The 17,942-nt window shown below is 36.2% G+C and overlaps 1 protein-coding gene across 6 annotated transcripts in view; it reads left to right on the top strand.

The window, feature by feature from the left end:
* Window positions 1-920: 920 nt before the first annotated feature.
* The window catches only part of LOC137009561 (ankyrin repeat and SAM domain-containing protein 1A-like), a 140,301-nt gene continuing 123,279 nt past the window's right edge, over window positions 921-17,942 (top strand). For 4 of the 6 annotated variants that reach the window (XM_067371882.1, XM_067371883.1, XM_067371885.1 and 1 more), the window contains exon 1: window positions 921-1,471. In XM_067371882.1, coding sequence (XP_067227983.1) covers window positions 1,293-1,471 — 179 coding nt within the window. In that variant the 5' untranslated portion in view covers window positions 921-1,292. The remainder of the gene's footprint in view (window positions 1,472-17,942) is intronic. The other 2 variants (XM_067371880.1, XM_067371881.1) reach the window with 1 other exon arrangement.

Below are 17,942 nucleotides of genomic sequence, written 5' to 3'. Positions count from 1 at the left end.
CTATCGAAAGTAATTCGTTATGCTACTTTTGTGTTACTTTTTCTCACCTGGGCTGGACTTGCTTGTTTGTTTTAAAATAATTCTAATAATAATTTTATAATGAATAAATAAATAAAAGTTCTATATGGCAAATGTCAAGTCCCTTTCACACCAAAAGTGAAATAACCCTTTGATGATCGAACGCACACAACGCCTCTATACTTACTTCCGATTTCTCTCATCATAGGGACAGGAGAGCTGTACAGTCAATAAATTGGAAAACAAACTTGCGTTACTCGATATTTCATTGTAAATTTAAAAGTAATGCGTTACATACTAGTTACTTGAAAAAGTAATCTACTTATGTAACTCACGTTACTTGTAATGTAACACTAGTGGTGAATCTGTTCCTGCATCTCAATCAGCTCCCTAGCTTCCTAGGTCGTGAATCAGTATATCGTGTAAATGAATATATGGCTGACCCCCTGATCAGTGCCTTGACTACCGAACTAGGGAGATGATTGAGACGCATGCAATGTTAAGCCAGAGTCAGGTTCTCCAGCATCCTTAAATGCTTCATCAAAATAAATTAAATCTTAATATTTTGGGATCAATAGCCTACACTCAATTCACAATGAGTGAGATGTGGGTCAGGTGCTCACTTTTATCATCACATAATTAAATATCAATAGGCTATATAACACTAAAGTATTAAAGATGACTTAAATTAGCATAAGGAATTAACAAGAAAGCATTTTGAAAAAAAAAAAAAAAATCTAAATCTAAAAATCATCATGGATTCTTAAAGTCAATCAGTCTGTTCATAAGGATCCATTTTATTAGAAACTCTGCTGATAATTTGTCAAATGAAGTTATTTTCCATGAATCCTTGATTTAATTGTCACGGTTTCTTCTTCCACTAATGTCAGGATGTAAGGATGAGTGATCAAACGAGGGTTTCACATAATGGAATCCATCGATTTCAATTCCCTAAATGCCGTTCCACCGTCATTAGTGTAATTAAATGATTGTGCATAATTCGGAGCAATCGCGACGTCACCAAGGAGCGCACCCGTCTAGGAAGTGACGTGTCGAGCCGTGCCAAAGGAAGTTTGTGCGGGCGCTGGGAGAGAAAGTTTCCCCGGAGCAGCAGCTATTGGAGCGGGAATAATACTGACACAGCCACCGCTGGTGGACCGAGCGGACCGGAGCGGGAATAAAGCGCGTTGGGTCGCGCGTGGATGCGTGTTGCGGCGTTGGAGAGGCTGCAGTGGATTCGTGTGGCCGTGTGATCGTTTCTCCGCCGCTGTGAGATGGGGAAGGAGCAGGAACTGCTGGAGGCGGCGCGCACCGGGAATCTGGCCGCCGTTGAGAAGCTGCTGTCCGGGAAGAGACAATCGGCCGGATCGGCCGCTGCGAGTGGTGCTGGATCTTCCGGGAATATCGGGAGCGGCGGGCACAGCTCTTCCCACACGCTCTCAAGTCTGCTCAGGTAAGAGCAAAACCATGGACGCTAGGCGTTTATCTGTATAGGAGACCGGGGCTAGTTGTCACTTTTTACTCCAGTGGTTTTTCTCGCTTTTGGTTTATTTTGGAAAGTCACAATGCGTAGACAAAAACATTAAAGTATTAACTAAACAAATAACTTAACATCTTCCAGGTGAAATAAGATGATTGAAGGCTCTGTGACACTGTTGTCTATAGTGGGGCATGTTGTCACACGGTATGGGGTAAGTTGTCACAAACTGCTGAGAATAACTTTATTTAAAATATAAAATGCTTTAACAGCATATATACTACCACGTATTTACATTCTAAACATTTGTGACAACTTACCCCAGCCTGACATTCGTGATAAACTGTTTCACATTTCAGTAAATATCTGCCTTGATTAGTATATAGGCTACAGCCTCTTGTATTTCATTGTGGTTATATTGTGCTCACTTTGTACCCAACAGCAAAAATTGTGACTTTGAAATTTTAGTTTGGTTTGAAAGGTGGTTTTGAACTACATTTTTTTTTTCATCCACCGCTGTGAAGAGAGAAAACAGCATTTGCACAATTGAACTTTTGATTCAAAACCTAATGGTTCTTCAGATATAACCCTTGTTTTTTTGGAAACAGCTGAAGTTACCATTTCTGTTGGCTGTCAAAATGTAGCTTACACAAAATGTAAAGGAATCATCTTTCAAAAGAACCTTGTCAGTTCTTTCTCAATATAAACATGATGATGTTCCTCTTTATGTCATGAAAGCATGAGTAACATGCACCATCATTCCTGCTATTACAAAGCAAAATCTAGTCGTAATACTGAGATCCAGTACATTCCTGCTGGATGTGATTTGCACATGTATTTATATGTGTGTGTGTGTGTGTGTGTGTGAGTGAAATGCAAATTATTCTCAGTGTAGTGTGTGAATGGAGAGCTGATCATTTGCATGCACATGGCTGGCTCTTAATTTATTTTGCATATCAAAGTCCAGCGTGAATAATGTTTAGGCAGTTTCACATGTTGCACTTATATAAACCAAACATGGTTTCATATCTGTTATTGGTCCCACTTTATATTAAGTGGCCTTAATACTACGTACTTACATTTAAATTAATGATTTGATACAATGCACTTATTGTGTATATACATGGTTTTACATTGTACTTATATTTTAAAAATTACCTGCATGTCATTACATCTGTAATTGATTTCTGTAATTACATTTATAATTACACTATTGACCCATCCCTTACACCTTAACCTACATTTAAACCTGCCCATACCACCAAATATGTCCCTAACCTTACCCTATCCCACCTCAATAGCGGCAAAAGTGTTTTTCAGTACAATATGAACACAATAAGTACATTGTACTTATTTTTTTGATGTAAGTACATAGTAGTAGGCCACCTAAAGTGGGACCCTGTTATTGTTTGGTTTGTTGGATTGTATCGTATATGTTAAGGACTGTATGTCTTACTATTTAGAGACATTTTTTTCCTATATCTTTATATTCAGAGCTCCTTACTAGATTAAGTTTTAGCAACAACAACAACAACAAAAATCAATGCTGTTCGTTTGAACTCTATTCATTGAAGAATTCTGTAAAAATGTATCATGCTTTCCCAAAAAATATGAAGCAGCACAACTGTTTTCAACATTGATAATAATCATCATATTAGAATGATTTCTGAAGGATCATGTGATTCTGAAGACTGGAGTAATGATGCTGAAAATTCAGCTTTGATCACAGGAATAAATTACATTTTACAATATAGAAAACCGTTATTTTAAATTATAATAATATTTCACAATATTACTATATTTATTTGATCAAATAAATGCAGCCGTTTTAATAGACTTCTTTCAAAAACATAAAAAAAAACTTTTAATTCACATTTTTACATATTAATTTGCTCAGTAAAATTGAGCAAAACCTCATCTATGTCGACCAACTAGCATTACCTAATAGTGACATTTAAATAAGTCTTTACAACAGTATTCAGTGTTTAAGGCACAAAAACACATGATCAACAAATGTAATATGGTCTAACAACACAGAACTAACCTGATAGGGCAAACAACGATTCTGTTAGCGAACTAAAATTTTCACTCTTCATTTCGAGCCTTGCTTTCACTGTTACTCACAGGGTTTGTCTTCCAGTAGCATTCTGACCTTACCGCTATCACTAACTATCCATCTTACCCCTTCTTCTGGCATTACACACACCGTTTTTGACCCACACGCACAGGATCTACCTATTCCATCTGCAAATTTATCAACTATTGGCTGCATTTAGAGGCCAGATATCATGCCATCCGTCTCGCCCACCCCTTCTCCACATCAAAAGTCTTTGTGTCCATTGGCATCCGTGTCTCTCGTCTGGCTCAGTGGATCAATGTCTGGCAGTGCTCTATGGTGAGAAAGACCGGCTCAGCGTGTGTCGGAGGTAAATAAACGGATGATCGGCTGGAACTGGTGCCAGCAAGAGAGGAATAAAAGGGTGCTCTCTGTCTGTCCTCCCTCTGCTCACAGGCCAAAGATCTTTAAGAGCATCAATCTGTATTTACTTACCAGAGACTGATGTATTGGCAGGTGTTAAAGGGAGTGCTGTGTTTGCGTGCAGCTTGTCATTTGGCATGTTTAATGTAAATGTCAATAGTCTTTTGTGGTGTGAGTGTGTCTTCCTCTGCTTGTGTGTACACTGGCATTCCTTGCCATCATGTTTGCCTAGTTTAAAGAGTAAGCCACCTTCATAAATTTAAACTTATTAACGAGGCCAGTTCCAACTTTTATCAATGATTTTATATGTCTCTACTAGGGCTGGGACAATACTTCGATTCTCGATTTGCTATACAAAAAATCTGCAGCGATTCTGATATTTTTCGATGTATCGCGGAAATCGATCCAGAATCATTTCTCGATTCGCGATGCATCGATGTATTGTCCCAGCCCTATTGCAGGGCCAGTTATCGATTAATAAAGACGTCGTTTCGCTTGGATCTCAAAACGTTTTTACTATAGTGCATGCTTTGTAAACTAATACATGTTGATGTTTTCTTCACATAATTAGCTCCATATGTTTGGCTTTTATGACATGGTAAACTTGCTCAGTAGCTCACCTGATACAGCGCTGCACTTGTGGAAAAGTCCTGTAAAACATGAGTCATGATAAAAGAGCTCAAAGTTTTGTAGATGCAAGCTAAAATGTCATTTTCAGCAAATGCATTTATCTCACGTTTGCTTTTGTTGACTGTTTGTTAGGTTTATTGTAGATGTTACATTATTTTCAAATGCAGTAGAGCATTCATCTTTTAGCACTACTCACCGGACATGTGGGTCTTTTCACTTTGAAAGTGTTGCAAAATGTGAGAAACAACATATCGTTTTGCTGAAATGTTGCCACAGGCACGTTTTTCTAATGGGCCTATGTTGAATAATATAATGATAATGATTATGATTAAATTCAACACAATTTTGATTGGTATGTTTTAATTGTTAAAGGTCTGGTGAGTAATCCAAAAGGTTGTAGATGCAAAACAAATTTCCATCAGGAATGAATAAAAATGGGTCTTGATAAACTGAAACTGAATTGGAAGTATAACTGAAAGTCTTTCTTTGTAGCTCTGCAATCTCATTCATGCTTTCAATTTTTACAAACTTGGCACATCAACCTTTGCCTGATTTGATGTCCTGTGGTATCCTGTGGAAGTTGAATTTGCATGTCTCGTAATTACTGTGCATTGTATTGATATTTTAAAATGCAAATGAGATTTGAGAACTGTGGTGGAGGGCAAGATTTGGAAGTGTATTGTAGTCTTAACTAGTGGTCAACCAATATGGGTTTTCAATAACTGATACAGATACCAATAACCAAGATGATCTAGATGGCCTAAATATTGCTGATTTACACAGTACAGTGGCAAATTATATGTACACCAATTTGCTGGAAATTAAATAGCAGTTTTTTTTTTTTTTTCGTTTTTTCTTTAGAAAGTCAAAACAGTATGTTTATTATGTATAGGGCTGTCACTAATGCAATTATTTTTTGGTAATCGAGAAATCGGTCGGTTATTAATACATGTAAACATAGTAAACTTATGTGCATTCTGTATTATGTCAAATGCCTGCATAAATGCCAACGTCCTGGTGAGTGTTGTTGTTACTCCACACATGTAAATGATAAGTACAACACTTCGCTATGAAACATAAAACGTGTCAGATTTATGTGCGTCTGCATGTTATTGGAAACCCAAACAAACAGTACATGCAGAGACTGAGTTCCTGTGGAGCAGCATTTACTGTGAGCGGAGCCGCTCTTGGCGGTTGGAATAAACACAAAACCTGCATGCATGTAAATAAAGTGTCACACTTTACTCTGAATCCAACAGTGCATATATTTATTTAATTGAGTCACAGCATTTGTGATTTCACAATAGCACTATGCAATGTGATTTCATGAGAATGTTTTTTTACGAAAAGTGTGGTTCTACCACACCTACATTTACTTACGTTTCAATACACACAAAACTGTACAATACTGATGTATTTATAGCAGTAAAACGTAAAATAATTGCGTATTGACAGCAATAAAACTTAAATTATTTACATATCCAAGTATGAATGTGTATGAATTCCCATGTAGTAATATTAAAATTGTGGCATTAATGTTTTGACTGTTGTATTCAATTGTCATATCAATACATGTTTTTAGTCACATTTATTAAATGCAGTTTACTCATCTACTTAAAGGTGCAATATGTAAGAATTTTGCAGTAAAATATCCAAAAACCACTAGGCCAGTGTTATATATTTTGTTCACTTGAGTACTAACAATATCCCAAATGTTCCCAATTATTTGTAAATTGTGAGAAAATTGCAATTTTAACCAAGGCTCCGGGAAGTGTGAATCAACTGTTACGTGTTAATCGACTTGGGTAAATAAAAAAAAAAAAAAAAAAAAAAAAATTAAATTGAGGATTTTTTAAATCGAGTACTCCAATTTAATTGAGTGATTGTGGCAGCCCTAATTTTGCATTGGCAATGCTATTAGTAGATTTGGAATTGACATAAGGGCCAACGAAATCTATAATCGGCCAATCAGACAGATTTGTTGACTGATAATGTCAAAAAGGCAGAATAATATCTGATTTGTAATATCTATTATTACTAGTGCTAATGTGATGCAATGTAGATGTTGCAGTAGATCTAAATAGCTGTAAATCGGCTGCTTGTAGACAGATATAGCTGCTTCTATATTTGCTGTTGTTTTCAGAGGGGTTTCTTCTTTTCAGTAGTGGTACATGTACTCATTTAAGAGGTCTGAGTGGCTTTGGTCTTGTTCGGTGCTGATGGTTTAGGCCTCTGTGGACAGTATCCAGCACTTGTCAGGGCCCTGTTACCCAAATGTTCTCAAACTCTCTCACACCAGAGATTTCCTTTTAATCTCTTCACTCTGTTTGTACTGCCTCTTAAAGGGATAGTTCATGTTATCTCACTCAAACCTATATGACTTTCTTATGGAAGCTTATTTCCGCCACTGAATAAGGCGACTTTTTGTTTACATCTCGCAATTCTGACATTTTCTTAGAATTGTGTGATATAAACATAAAATTGTGAGTTATAAAGTCTGAATTGTTTTTTTTTTTTTTTTTTTTTTTTAAACTCGCAAATGCTTTTTCCCCCTCAGAATTGGACTTTATAATTCACAATTACGAGTTTATATAGAGAATATATAGAGTTATATATTTGCAATTCTGAGTTCTTTTCTCAGAATTGGGAGATATAAACTTGCAATTGCAAGAAAAAAAAAGGGTGAATTGCGAGATATAAACTCACAGTTTATCAAACGTGTGAGTTTATATCTTGTAATTCTCACTTTATAACACACAATGCTGAGAACAAAGTCAGCAATTATCTTTTATTCTTTTTATTCTTTGGTGGAAACGAGCTTCCATACATTCTTCTGTGAAAAAATAAAGGAGATATTTTGATGGATGTGAAAGTGGATGTGAAGCAAAGACCGTCGTAGCTTGTAAAAGTAGTTTGCATGTTATATTCCAAGTCATATGATAGTTTTGTATGAAGAACAGTGTGAAATTTAAGTTAATAATAAATCAATAAAAAATCTTCCACTGTTGTTACCATTCTTGCTCATTGTATGGAAAAGAGCAGCTTGGATATTTGAGTTTCATGGTAGAAATATATATATATATAATATATATATTTTTTTAAATACATGAAGGTGAGTAAATGATGAAACAATTTTTGGATGAACTATCCCTTAAAAATACCAGTGCTGTGATGGAAGTGCTTGGCATTATATCTGTGTACCAGAGGTTTCCTCATGCTTGGAAACTGAAGAGAAGCACTTGCACTGTTTTTGTCTTTGTACTGTATGGAACGAGGCATCATGTTGAGACTTGTCATTTTGTTTTGAAAGGGCTTGAGAGTCTGAGAGTTTGAGTAGTGTTCTCTCTCTCCTTCATGGAATGTCGTTTCAACATGGCGACGTCTACATATTTGGACATGCTGCCTTATTGGTATTAATAAGTGTGCTCATCTGCTTGTACATATTGTGTGCACATGTGCATTTAATTGAACCTCCTTTACTTCCCAGATGTTTTATATTCATGTCTGTTACCATCTTTCCATCTGCTTGTCTGTCTATGTCTGTTTATCTGTCTATCGGTCTATTTATCCTTCTGCTTGTCTGTCTGTCCATTTGTTTGGTCATTACCTGTCTGTATGTATGTAAGTCCATCAATTCAGATGTTTGCCTTTTTAATTTTTATTTATCTGTCCATTGCCTGTATGTTCCAAATCTTCTAGCTTATCTATATGCCTGTTTGTCTTTTTATCTATATGCGTCTATTTGTTAGTCTATCTCTGTCTGTTTACATTCATCAGTCTGCCCTCTCAATAACCTGTCTCTTGGTCTATAAGACCTTTTCTTTCTGTCTATTCTGTCTGTTTGTCTATCTGTCCATCTTTCTCTTATCTATCAAAATAAAATTTCACTACTTTCTTAGGTCTTTGTAAATCAACAGAACCAGAGGAACACATCTGTAGGATTGAACTGATGATTGGTAGATAGCAGGACAGGTTAGTTAAGTTCACTGTTCTGGCTTTACTCGGTTCATCCATAGCTCAGAGAATGTGTGAAAGGACCAGACAATGAGACACTGCTGTCAGTACTTCAGATCATGTGTTAAGTGCCTTTTAAGCTATAGACAACTTGTTTGGCTTGTATGACTGCACTGAATTCTCAGCATTGTTACTAAAGGACAGCTGTGAAATTTTGGATACTGGTCAGGGCAAATGCAAATCTTATCTGTTGTCCATTTCTGTGTGCTACACCAAATCGGACCACAAGCTTCTGTAAAAGTGCTGAGTGTTCTTTATCTAGAGATTCTGTTAGACTCTGTTCACACAGGCTGTCACTTTTGATTCCCACAAAACCTGGCGAAGGGAAGTTTCTCTGAAGAGTGGCCAGTGTAGTGGTGGATTCCTGTGTGGCGGATGAAAGGGCAGGTGCTTCCTGAAGAACTGCTGTGTCTGGGAACTGAACGGGACTGTGGTTGTGCTGTGAACAGAACTGTCAAAGTGGACAGGGTTGAAAAGGAGAGCAAGAATCTCAGCAAGAACACTTATGCTACTAAGACGACTGTGAGGAAAGCATTGCGTTTCATTTTCCAATTAATCGATGGATGATTATGCTCTGAATATTTTATGCTAAATCATAGGTAAGTATCATACAGCTTCAGTCCTTGTAACAAACATCTAAGCTTGGTGGTAGCCAAAATTGAAGCTTGAATTGAAAAACACTGAATGTACCCTGTATGCATTGGTGTTGGGCGAGGATAATTGATGCTTTATAGAGGTTAGGTTGTTTTCCGCTTTCGTGTTGTGTGAATAACACACAAGGCTCTGTTTGATGTGGCTGCCTCACAAACTCAGCGTTGAATGGTTTGGTTGGCGAACTGTGTGACCAAGGACTGATCTGTATTATCTTCCTGTTTTTCATTTTATAGACTAGTTAAGCATATTTAGTGTATATATCCAGCCAAGAGGAGGTCTTCTTGCATGTATTTCTACAGGTCTTAAGTTTTTTCTAGTGTGATACAGGAGTTAGCATGCAAGCTGAATTAACTCCTGAAAAATGCTGGTAGTATGTATGTATGTATACACAGTATGGAAGTGAATTGAACATCTAGTTGTTAATGATGTATATTAACATGCATCAGAAATGTTTCTCTGCTTAAACGGCTTAAAAAGCTTAAACAAGAAGCCAAAAAAACCTTTGAATATTTGGACATTGACAAGACTGTGCTCTGTGAAGCAGCCTTTCTAAGCATAAGCAAAAGTTGATGCCTCCATCGTGAGATGAGAGAACATTGCAAGGGGGGGGTCATTCCGTGTCATCTCAACCAGTGCCCAGCTAAAAATTTTAGATTTTTTATTTTTTTTCCTTGAAAGAAATGCATAAATGAAGAAGAAAGCCAAAATATTAAATGTTATGAATGTATATTTATCGAGTAATCCACTGTTTTGTAGATGGGAGTCAATGACAATTTTCACCTGAGATTTGAAGATTTATGGGGGATAAAAATGACTTTTAGAAAGATGTCTTATTTTTACACAGATTGGTAGGTCTGTTAATGAAATCTGTTGACTTTAGCAATCTTTAATGCATTATATGCCAATGGTGACAAAAATGGCTAAAAGCACTCCTTGTGTTTTTTGCTGCATGTGATAACTCTTTGCAGCTTCAGAAGCTATTAAGATGAACAAAATCCCTTCTTCCAAATATCCCTGAAACTGATTCAAAAATCGATTCTTATACACTTTTGAGAGCAAGTTTATGTGCCTCAACCTGACCATTTCAGTGGATTTTTGGTACTCAGAGAGGCATGTTGTATGTAATTGTTTTGATAGAGAGAAACAAGATACATTTCTAGTTTCAACATTATTTGTTCTTCAGACATTCCTCTTTAAATGCAATAAGTATCAGCTGTGCAGAGTGAACCACATTTGGTTTTTGACCATTGAAAATGGGTAAATTTCAACAAATTAAACATGGAGTCGCATTGAGATTCAATTCACATTTATTGAATTGAGATCCCAATATCTATTGGATTGAACCATATAGGGCCTTGAAAATGAAGATTTCAAAAGAAAAGTTTAAGAACCAGAATCTAAAATCATATTGAGATATCTTTAATACTTTATTAGTGACAGGCACACAAACTTTGGAAAAACAAAATTTAGCCTGTGACACTCAGAAAGGTATGTTCTATGCAATTATGTTGCTAGAAAAAAAGCAAGATACATTTCTAGTTTCAACATTATTTAAAATTAAAAAAAAGTTTCAGCTGTATGCAAAGTGACCCACATTTGGTTTTCGGCTACTGAAAATGTGTACAATTGACTAATTTACTCATGAGGCCACATTAAGATCTCTATATCTCTGGGATTGAACCATTGAGGGCCTTGAAAATGACGATTTCAAAAGAAAAGTTTAAGAACCAGAATCTAAAATCATATTGAGATATCTTTAATACTACTTAAATTCCAGGCATGCAACTTTTTTTGCAACTTGATACAAAAAAAAACACAAGAAGTGCTTTTTGCCATTTTTGAACTGTGACCGTTGGCATATAATGCAACAAAGATTGCTAAAGTCAACAGATTTAACTGACAGACCTACCAATCTCTGTGTAAAAAATAAAATGATGATCTGCCATCTTTCTAAAACCATTTTTACCCCCCCCCCCCCCCCCCCGTAATTTAGCTCCAAATGCCAGGTGAAAATTTAAATTTTTTTTTTTTATCCCCCTCTACAAAACAGAGGATTACTCAGTAAATATACAATTTAATATTTTGGCTTTTGTGTTTGCTTGTCTTTCTTCAGAAGAAATATTAACAAAATCAAAAATTTGAGCTGGGGTTTCTGAAATTTGGTTGATTTGACCATACCCTATGGTTACCACAGTGTCAATTATGCAGTCAATTATGCATTTAAATGCAGTTGTCACTCACTGAAGCTTTACAGTGTGTACGTGGCCTATGATACGACAGGAAATTCTGTTGTTCAAATGCTTTCTATTTCTGTGACAGTTCTGTGACAGAATTTTCATTTTTGGGTGAACCATCCCTTTAATTCTTAATAACTAATAATGAAAGAAGCTGGCCAAGTAAATATAAGCTAAACTCAAAACCAGCTAAACTCAAAACTAAAATTAGGTTAAAATCAATTTATCATTGAGTGAAGGGAAGTTCCAGTGGCCTGGTTTGGACTGATCTCAACAACTGTGTCTTTGCCCTCAGAATGAACCTCCTTTGACTGGATTAGGCTCAGTCATGTGGTTGACATTTAACCATTCCTGTTTCCTCTCTCCTCTTTGTGTATCTTTGTCAAGACAGGTTGGTTCTACATTTTCATTCATGTTTAACAGTTTTGACAGTTTAGGCATCCATTTGATAAATTAACAATTTTGCGTGATTGTTATATTAATTACTTTTTTGTTAGTTTGTATTAAATTTATTGAATAGGTCGGTAGGTAGTAACATTATGCTGCCCTCTTAAGTTCTTATCTTGTCTGGTTTAGCTGAAATTCTAAGGCAGTTTCTGTCACGAAGGCAATCCCAAAATGTTTTGCTTCAAACTTGATTCAAAATGGCGGACAAAGTTGATGTTTAAATGTATTTATGTGTCAAAAATGTTTTCAAATATTGTCTTTTACCCAATATTTCTGTGTGCTGTATGATTAGAGTATTGCTGCAATAGCATGATGATATTATTATTATTATTATTATTTTTTTTTTTTTTTTTACAGAATTTTAACAAATGTAGGTGGAGCGATATACCGGTAGATATGATTTACTGGTAAAAATGATCCTCTCTATCACGGTTCTGCTCACGTGATGTTGCAGTGCTGCACTGTCATAAAAGTTTATAATTTGTATGCCTTTTGAAGTCTTGCCATTTCGAATGCTCAAGCAATTTTAAACCATTCAAGCACAATAAAACACAAAAGAGAACTCAGTTTGGTTCTTGCATGCTGTTCCAACTGCAAATTTCTTGGTGCATGCCCAAAGCTTGCACATATAGTTGCATCTCATACAGCGTCTGAGTACTGAACTGAGTTCTCTTTTGTGACATACTGCACTTTAACTGTCAAATACACAAAAAAAATGTCAAAATGTCCGTCCTTGTGAGTGTTCACGTAAACAGTTAAAGTCAGGAGTGTCCAATCCTGCTCCTGGAGGGCCACTGTCCCGCAGAGTTCAGCTCCAACCCCAATTAAACACATCTGAACCAGCTAATCAAGATCTACTAGAAGCTTCCAGGCAGGTGTGTTAAGGCAAGTTGGAGCTAAACTCTGCAGGACAGTGACCCTCCAGGGGCTTGGACATCCATGTAAACAGTTACAGTTGGATGTGTGTCAATTAGGGTTGCACAGTATACTGGTACTACGGTAGTATTGCGATACCAAAGGTTCAAAATACTGGTGATGCCACTGTATTTTTTATATATATAAAATATATATATATATATATATATATATATATATATATATATGAGAGTGAAATAAAACAATACGATGTTGCTTGTATTGCCCACCTCTAAATTGTAATATGCTTTATTTTATATTCATGCCGCATATATTTAAAATGACTTGCCTAGACTAAGTGAGGATTTCTGATATTACACATGTAACAGTTTCCGCTCTTGACCCTTGACACTCTTCACACCCTTGAGTCATTCTCAGGGCCTTTTTCCCACACATTCACATTTAAATATTTCCTGTTGTGTCCTTTTATTTCTTTGTGTGTGTGTGTGTGTGTGTGTTAAAATGTGTATTAAAGCATCAGGATAAGATCAATAGGAAGTGCTCTATTATCTCTACTTGTTTGACTGTAAGTCATGACCCAGAATGCACTGGGAGTGACTGACTTGCCTGACAGAATCTTGTGTTAAATCTTTTGCCCTCTTACATCTCTTAACACACACTCGGCTAGTGGAATGTGGTTTATCAGGAACTAAACATTAAAATTGAAGCCTGTTGTGGACTATTCCTATAACTTTGCTGGTACTGACTGCCAAATCACCTGATCTGTAATTAATTTAGGAGATCTTACATAGGTTGGGTTTGGAGTGTAGAGTTTGATAACTCAAACTATGCTAATGTGGGTGGGTTAACAAATCGTTTTATAACCTTATTGCTTCACTTTGAAATGCGTTTACTGCAAGAAAGTTAGTAGTTATGAGTTTTCAAGCGTATTACTCAAGTATTGGAGGGGATATTACAGCAAGCTACTCTGGAAACTCCATTCAGAGTTCAGTTGTTTTCACAACTAATGGGCTGTTTCACCCTATGAGGAATCTGACACCCTTAGGATGGCATTCCAGGAACTGAACTGGACAAGAAAGTTCTCTTTTTTTTTTTTTTTTTTTTTTTTTTTTTCTTTCTAGGAGTACAAAAGCAGAATGACCATTTATCAGAAAAGAATTACTTTCTCTCTAACACACACACACACACACACACACAAAACTTTTGCTTTTGAAAGTGATGTTTATATTTAGAAAAACAAATCTGAAACCAGCAGACTAATCTTATGAGTAAAATGTTGATGCACTAGTAAACAAGTGGTCTTGGTCAACTCAAAGTCAGGTCAAGATTTGGTCTTTTTTATTTATTTATTTATTTTTTTGGTGAACTGAGGGAAGAGCATTAGCTTCCCCTATGTTTTGTGTATCTGACCCTCCTCAATTCACCTCTCACTAAAAAAAAATGTCCTATGAAAGATGTGACAATAGGCATGCTGCTTATTTGATCTAAACAGGCTTTGACGTTTTCCACATCTACTTTGTGTGCATTTTTTGTCTTTTGTAGAGTATGTGTTACTATATTACCTCAATAGATTTTGGGACAAAGGTTTCAACTTTTTTCCCCTTCTTTTTATTAAGCATAATTTAGTCATTTGAAAACTGCAATTTCCCTTTTGATTATTTGGAATCTGCAAGATTCTGTGAAATGTTGTTTAAGCATGGGGAACTTCATAAATGAATGGCATTTAAATTCTCTGAAAATCTGAAGACATACAGTAGTTTCTGTTTGAACATGTGCAACAAGCTAGTAACAGCTTGTGTTTTATTCTTAAGGCAGCCGTTCATTCTTCATCCTTTATGATGTTTTTCCCTTCACCTCCTTCGGTTCTTGGCAGGCCGTAGCCCACCTGCTGTTTGCACCACCTACTCCTACTTACGGACTTCAAACACTATTTTATTTGGACACAGAAGAGTTAGCTGCTCTAATGTCCTTTCTGGACACCAGTTAGTCTTGTCTAGACATTTTGATTGCTTGTTCTAATTTAGTAGACTCTGAGTTGCTTTATTTATTTATTTATTTTTTTTTTTCAGTGTCAGCACAACACTACAGACACAGCAGTTGAGATACAGCAGTTTTTTAATAAATCTTGACAAATGTCTAGCATTAACTATTAAACATTTACTATTTATTTACTTTTTGCCAACATGTTTAATCAGGTTTGTATCTAATTACAAAAACATTTGAGAGATTCTAGACTCTTTATCTATCTCAGATTTTGTGGTTTCATATCTCGAGACAAGGTTTTCTTCACTGAGGTTGTTTATAAAAAGAGTGTTTGATATTTACTAAAATAAAGGTTATATTTGTTTCTTCTAAGAGAGAGCTTTTGTCTTTTGCCTTTCTTGCGTTTGATTTGTTGCTCACTGAATTGTGTCAGTGCTTGAGTCAGGACTAAGAGGTCAACCTCAGTATGCGTGTAACACTTTGTTTGAGTCTCTCGGCACTGCGACGCAAAACTTGGTCTAGCTTTAGCCAAACTGGAACAGAATCATTCTATTTCCAGAGGAGAGAAGTAGGTCATTTCCTCTTCACAAAATGATGTCCATCAGACCCATGGTCACTGTAAAATGCAGAAATGAAACATTGGGTGAATGCGACTAACTGGCCCAATAATTGTTGTCTCCAATCATCTGTTTCTTCTCAAACTCTGAGACTGTATGATAACTCTGAGCGATGAGATTATTAAATCTTTTTGGACTCCGAACCCAAATAGTATGTGTAACTGTGGAATATGGTATTTTAAATGTAGAAACGTAGTTTGTTGTCTTGGACTAGTGCCATGGCTTAATGCAGCCAACCCAATGTATGGAACCGAAGTGAGGTTGTCATTTCATTACTTATTTAGATGATGTTTTGTAATAAAAGCAGGGTCATTTCATGTCAAATCAGCCAAATGTCAGAACCTTTAAAAAAAAAAAAAAATAATAATAATAAATAATTTTTTATTTAAAAAAAAAAAAACACTACTTTCCATCTATGATCAAGATGGTTACAGGCTTACTAAATAAAGCAATACCTTTTTATGCATGTGCTTAAGGGCCTTAAAATACCTGAATCCCATCAATTGCTGCTTGCAGCTATATTATTTATTATATATATATATATATATATATATATATATATATATATATATATATATATATATATAATAAATAATATAGCTGCAAGCAGCAATTGATGGGATTCAGGTATTTTAAGGCCCTTAAGCACATGCATAAAAAGGTATTGCTTTATTTAGTAAGCCTGTAACCATCTTGATCATAGATGGAAAGTAGTGTTTTTTTTTTTTTAAATAAACAAACAAACAAACAAACAAAAAAACAGCATGCTTTTTCACACAACCAGAGACCGAGCCATTCATAGGTGTGCAGAGTTTGGTGAAATTATCTCACCAATCTCAGTTCAAAAGGGATAGCCATTTTAGTAAAAGTGGCCACACCCACTTACAACGTTTTGGTGTCCCGTCATGGATGTGAATCAAAGTTTCGACCTTTTTTTGATAATTATTGACAACAAGACTCCAGAGAATCTTTCTGCACTGGTTTGGTTCCATTCCGGACTAGTTTGCAAAAGTAGATCTTTCGAAAAATACATAATACCCGAACAGTTTAGGATTTATGAGCCATTACATACTTTTCACCGCTGTAGCACCACCATCAGGCCTATCAGGGCGAGCCTTGGTAACATTGTAGACTGAGTGGGTACTACCTTCTCTAAAAAAAAAAGTCTCTATGACTTTCATTATTTCTAATAATTACAATAAGGTTTCAGCGCTAAGTGACAAAAAATGGCCAAAATTTGTTTTTTGATTAATTCACTTATCGAGCCACATTGAAATTCCCATATCTCTGGAATTGAACAATATAGGGCCTTCAAGACTATACCAAAAGAAACTTTTACCAACATCTAAAATATTTCTAAAGGTGTAAATAATCATTTTGACCCTCTCTACAAAATGGTGGATTACTCATTAAATCTTAATCCATGGCATTTATTATTCTGTCTTCTACATTTATGTATTTTTCACAAAAAAAAAAAAAAAAAAAAGGTGCCAGGCACCTCTTGTTGTGTTGACACTGAATGACCCAGCAACCTACAGTACACTTTGATCTTCTCCATTTTCAGATCGTCATATCGTCAGCCTGTGAGATCGCCAATACACAATATTGCGCGTGCATGGTTTTTGTGGCAAGAGAGAGAGAGACTCTGTGCACTTTCACATTCTATTTCACAACTATTCAGTGTTTTCAACCACATAATGTTTATTTTAATAATCATAGTTTTAATAAACTTAGGACCTATCATCCCTTGACAAGCTTGACGCATCACCATGGAAATAAGAATGTGACACATTGTAACATAACGGTCACATTAACAATCTTGCTAAGGGCTCAGTTGGAATATTTTAAAGTTGCAGGTTAAACCTGATGCAAAAGGTGAGCCCGTGGATATCACACAGACAATTTGCAAACTTTAAACAAGAAGGTGATTGTGCCTGTGAAGGAGTCGCAAACCACAAATACACTCTATTGCCAAAAGTTTTGGGACACCTGCCTTTACGTGCACATGAACTTTAATGACATCCCATTCTTAATCCGTAGGGTTTAATATGGAGTTGGCCTTCCCTTTGCAGCTATAACAGCCTCAACTCTTTTGGAAAGGCTTTCCACAAGGTTTAGGAGTGTGTTTATCGGAATTCTTCTAGAAGCGCATTTGTGAGGTCGCACTCTCCACTCTAATTCATCCCAAAGGTGTTCTGTCGGGTTGAGGTCAGGACTCTGTGCAGGCCAGTCAAGTTACTCCACATCAAACTCACTTCTCCATGTCTTTATGGACCTTGCTTTGTGCACTGGTGCACAGTCATGTTGAAACAGGAAGGGGCCATCCCCAAACTGATCCTACAAAGTTGGGAGCAGGAAATTGTCCAAAATGTCTTGGTATGCTGAAGCATTAAGAGTTCCTTTAACTGGAACTAAGGGTCAAAGCCCAACCCCTAAGAAACAATCCCACACCATAATCCCCCCTCCACCAAATTTATACTTGGCACAATGCAGTCAGGCAAGTACCGTTCTCC

The sequence above is a fragment of the Chanodichthys erythropterus genome, chromosome 20 (assembly GCF_024489055.1).
Source record: "Chanodichthys erythropterus isolate Z2021 chromosome 20, ASM2448905v1, whole genome shotgun sequence".
NCBI lineage: Eukaryota > Metazoa > Chordata > Actinopteri > Cypriniformes > Xenocyprididae > Chanodichthys > Chanodichthys erythropterus.
The sequence above is the reverse complement of the archived record's forward strand: the minus strand, read 5'-3'. Positions and strand labels throughout refer to the sequence as shown.